Source organism: Bombus impatiens, unplaced genomic scaffold (genome assembly GCF_000188095.3).
Source record: "Bombus impatiens unplaced genomic scaffold, BIMP_2.2 scf_0640, whole genome shotgun sequence".
Lineage (NCBI taxonomy): Eukaryota > Metazoa > Arthropoda > Insecta > Hymenoptera > Apidae > Bombus > Bombus impatiens.
Window position 1 is genome coordinate 632,658 of NT_177059.1, and position 6,137 is coordinate 638,794.

At 51.7% G+C, this 6,137-nt stretch overlaps 3 protein-coding genes across 3 annotated transcripts in view; 2 read left to right on the top strand and 1 right to left on the bottom strand.

Annotated features, from left to right (window-relative positions):
- Positions 1–6,137, top strand: part of LOC100745827 (metabotropic glutamate receptor 6-like) — an 18,731-nt gene that overhangs the window by 7,545 nt on the left and 5,049 nt on the right.
- On the top strand, positions 1,111–3,104 carry LOC100740959 (CCR4-NOT transcription complex subunit 9). Its single transcript, XM_003491922.4, has 3 exons — positions 1,111–1,892; positions 1,966–2,360; positions 2,428–3,104. Exons 1-3 carry the CDS (start codon positions 1,557–1,559, stop codon positions 2,627–2,629), a joined length of 933 nt encoding a protein of 310 aa, XP_003491970.1. The 5' UTR covers positions 1,111–1,556; the 3' UTR covers positions 2,630–3,104.
- Positions 3,197–6,137, bottom strand: part of LOC100745704 (sodium-coupled monocarboxylate transporter 2) — a 3,615-nt gene continuing 674 nt past the window's right edge. The window contains exons 2-15 of the mRNA XM_012389302.3: positions 5,950–6,137; positions 5,720–5,879; positions 5,574–5,639; positions 5,319–5,438; positions 5,077–5,231; positions 4,866–5,006; positions 4,671–4,779; positions 4,491–4,600; positions 4,169–4,352; positions 3,992–4,078; positions 3,734–3,915; positions 3,449–3,647; positions 3,305–3,382; positions 3,197–3,271 (exon numbers count right to left, since the gene is read on the bottom strand). Of these exons, the coding sequence (XP_012244725.1) occupies positions 3,311–3,382; positions 3,449–3,647; positions 3,734–3,915; positions 3,992–4,078; positions 4,169–4,352; positions 4,491–4,600; positions 4,671–4,779; positions 4,866–5,006; positions 5,077–5,231; positions 5,319–5,438; positions 5,574–5,639; positions 5,720–5,879; positions 5,950–6,137 (1,773 nt within the window). The 3' untranslated portion in view covers positions 3,197–3,271; positions 3,305–3,310. The remainder of the gene's footprint in view (positions 3,272–3,304; positions 3,383–3,448; positions 3,648–3,733; positions 3,916–3,991; positions 4,079–4,168; positions 4,353–4,490; positions 4,601–4,670; positions 4,780–4,865; positions 5,007–5,076; positions 5,232–5,318; positions 5,439–5,573; positions 5,640–5,719; positions 5,880–5,949) is intronic.

Consider the following 6,137-nt stretch of genomic DNA (forward strand, 5'->3'; position numbering starts at 1 on the left):
TTTCTCGTCCGACACGCCGCCTGTAGCCTGACCGTAGCCGTTACAACAGCAACTCCACGAATCTAAAAATTCGTTCAAGGGAACGAGATACGAGGCTGTCGGGTCGCGTTCCATCCGATCGATCGAAACACGCCGCCAAGTCTCTCCGCTTCCACGCAAATCGATTTCAAATGCGTCAATACGTAGAAGCGATGCGACGCAAACGATTCGAATTTATCGCCAGTGTTTGGCATGTTGTGACTGGCAGATGCCCTTTTCACCCTGGCTTCTGCCGCGATGTCTCGTGCAATATTGTCTTTGCTATTCGCCTTTTAAGCGCGGACGTAACGATGCTCGCGCGTACGGTAGCTACGACCCGCGCTCCAAACCACGATTTTTATCCTTCGCGCGAACACGATTACGTAAGAGAAACTGGTGTACGCGTTACTCGAGTCGGTAAAACGACGACGAGTTTACCGAAACGGCGATCGTCTTACAAACGTCTGCGACTTGTCGCGTTTCGATTTCACAGTTGCAACAAAGTATCGGTCGACTGCAATCGCGTTATACCATCCCTTACCACGCGTTCCTCTCTATCTATGCTCGTACGACGCGCTATTCGCGAAATCGTTTATCGTTCCTCTTCCTTCCTGCGATACGTTCGAACGATAGGAAACACGCGCCGAGTCACGTACCGATACCAACGTACGTATTCGTTACGAACGTACGCGACAAATATGGATCGAAAGCTCGCGCGATCCCGAATATCGAAAGAGAGGCGGAGAATACAAAATCGCTTGGAATTAGAGAAACGGGCGTGGAAAAAGAGAAAACGCTCGATAATCGGAGTCGAATCGTCGTGGTGCGGATTTCCGCGCGAACACGATGCTCGGAATGGGCGAAGCGGGCGTGCTTTCATCCTCGTTTATTGTCCGTGTTCGGCTGTTGGAATTTTTCCGGTTGTTGCGATCGTTCGCCGAGTACGAGATCGTTGTCGTCGCGCGAACAAATCGTCTCTCTGCGTCGGTTTGCGCGCCATCTGATCGACGCGCTGCCCTATGCGAACGCGTATGTAGCATGCAAGCGCATTAACCGTCGATACGCGCGTATACGGATAGGTGGAGCGAAAGCTTTCTCCGGTTCTCGATAGATGGCGATAAAAACGTACGTCGTTAACTCGGAGTAGCTGCAAGCGGTAGGAAGGTGTATCGTTTTTCGGTGTCAAAGAAGACGAATGTCTCGAGAAGAAAATATTTGCTCGTTTTCTGGAAGACGAACGTGTTTGCCGTCCGTGTGTCGCGTGATCGATTCGAGAAAGGAGCGGACGCGTGGCGCGATAAATTTCGCTGCTCGGTAATTTCTGGCCGATCGCATCGTGCGAGTTTGTCTCACCTAACCTCAAAGTTTGCTTCGAATTGGCGACGAAACCGGTCGATCGACGGCACATCGTACGTGTTTCGTTAGGATCGCGACGATACGTTCGTAGCCGGACGAGGAAGGCGTAAATAAGGGAAGGAAGGAATCGATCGATCGCAGCGATAACGGTCGCGCCGTGAAAGCTTTGCCCCGAAAGTCCGATGACGAAAATGGGTTCGCAGCAAAGTCCAGCCGCGTTGCAGTCGACGGTGGATCGCGAGAAGGTTTACGCCTGGATAATCGAATTGTCGAATTCGGAGACGAGGGAGAACGCGTTGCTGGAACTTAGCAAGAAACGGGAGGTCGTGCCCGATTTGGCTCCGATGCTTTGGCATTCGTTCGGAACGATCGCGTCGCTGCTTCAAGAGATAATAAACATATATCCGGCTATCAATCCGGCCACTCTAACCGCGTATCAGAGCAATCGAGTGTGCAACGCGTTGGCTCTGTTGCAGTGCGTTGCCAGTCACCCGGAAACCAGATCCTCGTTTCTGCAGGTGAGTTGACGCGCGTACTAACGCTTAAGACATACACGCGCACTCCTCGTTCCTCGACCGTTTCCTTTTCCAGGCTCACGTGCCGCTGTTCTTATATCCGTTTCTACACACGGTCAGCAAGACCCGTCCGTTCGAGTATCTTCGATTGACCAGCTTGGGAGTGATAGGAGCTTTGGTAAAGACCGACGAGCAAGAGGTGATTACGTTCTTGCTCACTACGGAGATCATCCCGCTTTGCTTACGCATCATGGAAAGCGGCTCCGAATTAAGCAAGACGGTGGCTACGTTCATCCTGCAGAAGATTTTGCTCGACGATAGCGGTCTTTCCTACATCTGCCAAACGTACGATCGATTCAGTCACGTTGCCATGATTTTAGGAAAGATGGTGTTATCCTTGGCCAAAGATCCTTCCGCCAGGCTGTTGAAGCACGTGGTCAGATGTTATCTCAGACTGTCGGACAATCCAAGGTAAGGAGGCGAACGTAACCAACGAACCGACGAAACGAAAACTAACTATCTCGTTGTCGTTCGATAGGGCGTTGCTGGCGCTCAGACAGTGTTTACCGGATCAGCTGAGGGACAACACGTTCGCCACTTGCCTGCAAGAGGACGCATCCACGAAACACTGGTTGAATCAGCTTTTGAAGAATTTAGAGACCGGCCCTCAACCCGTGCCACCGGCGCAACCGGGTCAACAGGATCCTAGAACTATCGGCTTGTCGCCACTTGCTTCTTAAACCGTGGTCGCCTTCCAGAGTCGAGGCGAAACACGGAAACGCGATCGTCGGTTACGACACCGCACGTCTGTCGGACGGCAGAGTGTCGGGCGAGCGATAGATCCGGATACGAAATGGATCGTCGTCCCGTGTTGCCCCGTGGGACACGATGCGGGATTACCACCGCGACGAGCGGTAGGAAACTCGATGCGACGGTGAAATCTAAAAGCAGACGGAGAAACGACGAAGCGTTGCCATTGGTGAAAGAAGAGGGATCGTGGCGTTCACGGACACGGAATCCATAGTCTCCGATCGAAATGGTAGGAGAAACCGTGGCCGTGTTCTTCTTCCGCATACTTTTTTTCCTTCTCTACTTTCCCCTTTCGCTTCCTCCTTGCGTAGCTTTTACCCCAATCTCGACGAACGCCCTCTACGCTTGTAATTATTCTTTGTACAAAGGTTGTAAATGGAAAATACAAAAAAATATACGTGTGTACGTATGCTCGCGCTTGTGTGCCTATATGTGCATATATGTATATATCTGTCTCTACCTTATACAATATATATGCATACATATATACACACGCGTCTGTACATCTCTATTTTGCGTTTATTTTGTCTGTTTTTTAATCGCGAAAATCGTAACGCCTCCTGCACGACGACGACGACGACGACGACGACGACGACGACGACCATAACCATTTAAATCCTGCTGGAAGCTGTGGTCGCGCGACAGCTTCCGTCCATTTTCTCGAGTTCCGTGACGACGCCCTCCTGAAAATACGGAGAAAACGGAGAAAACGAGGTGTATCGGGTACGAGAAGCGCGACCAGGTCGTACCTGTTGCCGTTTGGCGGCGATCGCGACCGAATCGCGCAACAGACCGTGAATAACGGGCGTGTAGAGCTTCTCATCGCCCGGCGTGCGTTTGTTCGGTCCCGTGATCCACGAGACGAGCAGTCCGACGAGTATCGCTGTTAGACAGCCGAGCCACGTGTACCAAAGATACGACATTCTGTAGAGGAAGAAGGGCGGTTCCCTGGAAATAGGTAGAACGCGAGAGTCTCGACGGTGGAAAGCGGCTGGCTGTTAGCCGGCCGACCGAGGAATCGACTATTTTCTCACTTGATCGCGGTTTCGACGACCAGCGTAAAATTCGTAGCCTGACTCTTGAGCGATTCCGGACATCCGTCGATGGATACTGGCTTGATCGGGAAACGAATCTTTCCGCTGGAGATGGCCGCCTGAGTGCCGAACGAGATCCAAGCGACCAAGTTCAAACTAACGAATCCGCCGACCAACGCTCCCTGCGACGTCATCGATTCGGGTAAAGACGGGAATGTCGCGCAAACGTTCGAGAAAACGTTTCGAGGTTTATCTTACCGCGGAATTTGCGAGCGGGAAAAACATGCCCAGCGTAAAGACTCCGAGCAACGGTCCCGCCGTGATCCCCGACAAGCTCTTGGCAGCCTGACAACGAAACGAGAACGCGATAGAGCCCACGTGTACTCGCGACGAATAGAAAGCGCGGCACGGGTCGATCGTGCGCGCCGTTCCTACCTGAATCAGTCCGCTGAGTTTCTCGACGAGGTAAACGAGCGTCACGCAAACGGTCCCCATCAACAGCACCGTCAGCTTCATCACTCGACTGGCCGCTACTTCCGATAGAGATATTCGCAGCCACGGTTTTATCATGTCCTCGTAGATGACGCCAGACATGGAGTTCAATCCGGTCGACATGGTGCTAAAAGTAAACAGAGACGACGATCTCGCGCTTCTCTTCCTCTTCCCTTTCTCTCTTTTCTTTTCTTTTCTTTTCTTTTCTTTTCTTTTCTTTTCTCTCGCTTTCTCAACACGTTCAAACGTTTACGTGCGAATATACCTGAGAGCCGCGCTAAACACTCCCGCGACGAATAGTCCAGGCAGTCCTGGAATCGACTCGGTCATCTCCATCACGAAAAACGGTAGGAGTTGGTCCGATTTTTTAATTCGCTGTAACGCGTGAATTCGTTTCGCTGTATTTGGTAGAAGAAGCAAGAAGGGGCAGAGATGGATCCTGTACCTTGGTCTGGATAGGGTCGCAATCGTAGAACGCCGCAAAGATGACGATGCCGGTGTAGCAGCTCAGCGAAACGATGCTAATTATACCGATCGCCATGATCGCGATCGTTCTAAAGAAGGGAAGATTACGGATCTCAGCGAACACGAGATAGGAATATATCGGTCCGCGGGGGGAAAAAGGATAGAGACGACTCACGCGTTGGCCCTCTTCAAGTTGGACATGGCCAAGCATCGTTGCACCATCGATTGATTGACGGAACAGCTGGCCAACCAGTTGAAGTAGTTACCGACGACCACGGTCCAGAAGGTGTGTCTCGTTGTTGGATCCAAGTTCATACTGTCGATCGGACGATAGGAAGAGCAAAAGGAAGGAGCAGTCGTACGATAGAGACAAGTGAATTGCTTACTCGAAAAATTCGATTCGGTCGGTGTCGCGATTTCTCCTCCAAACTTGTTCGAATCCGCCTACTTGATTCGTGCCGATTATCGCGATGGCTATCACTCCGCCAAACATGACGATCGTCTGAATCGCGTCGGTCCAAACAACCGCTTTCAAGCCACCCTGAAAAACACAGAGACACGCTCGTTCACGTTTCTCTCTCGACGCGGTTCGTCGTTGGCGATTAAATGGCACGATCCTCGTCCTTACCAAAGTGGTATAAAATATGCAAACAACGCAGACCAGCACCGCGATCGCGTGCAGGTTTATTCCAGTGACTTGATTGAACGCCACCGCGGGAACGTATATCACGAGGGGGATATACAGCAACTGCAACGAAACGCCAAACGTTTCGCTTTAATTCGTCCTTCCTTTCTCACGCGCGTATGCACGCACGCGCGCGCGCGCACACGCACACACACGCGCGCGCGCACACACACACACACAGCTCTTGCCGCATCTTACCATTTTTATGAGAAACATGACGGAACCCATGAGTCGAACGGCGCCGTTGAACCTCAGGTTGAGATACTGCGAATCGGCGAAATTAAAAGAAAAGGATCAGCGAATGGACGTTGCGTAGAGGACGAGAGCAATGGTATCCGCGTTACCTCGTAAGACGAAGTGATTCCGAGACCGTAAAACACCGGTAGATACACCATGGTCATCGTCAACGAGACGAACAAATCGGCGATTATCACGCACCAGTACTGCGTTCCGTAGACGTACATCTCGGCCGGTAGACCGAGGATCGTTATTCCCGATACGTAGCTGAAAAGACGGAAGAAAATTGATCGGAAGAGACGAAGAGGATCGACGGCGGATCGTTTCTTCCTATTACCTGGCTATCAGCGACATCGTTATAGGGAAGATGGACATATTTTGCCCGCCCACCAAGTACTCGCGAACCGCGTCCTCGTTCTTTCGCGACTTATACGCCTGATATACGCCGATGACAACCGAGATCGCCAACATTCCGGCAAACACCACACAATCGATCGTATCGAACGACCTCCGCGTCGAACCGCC

Bases quoted from the DNA above. Each gene is read 5' to 3' on its own strand.
- LOC100740959 (XM_003491922.4), top strand. From the start codon at position 1,557: ATGACGAAAATGGGTTCGCAGCAAAGTCCAGCCGCGTTGCAGTCGACG. The intron at 1,893-1,965 runs GTGAGTTGACGC...TTCCTTTTCCAG, and splicing joins CCAGATCCTCGTTTCTGCAG to GCTCACGTGCCGCTGTTCTT. The intron at 2,361-2,427 runs GTAAGGAGGCGA...GTCGTTCGATAG, and splicing joins AGACTGTCGGACAATCCAAG to GGCGTTGCTGGCGCTCAGAC.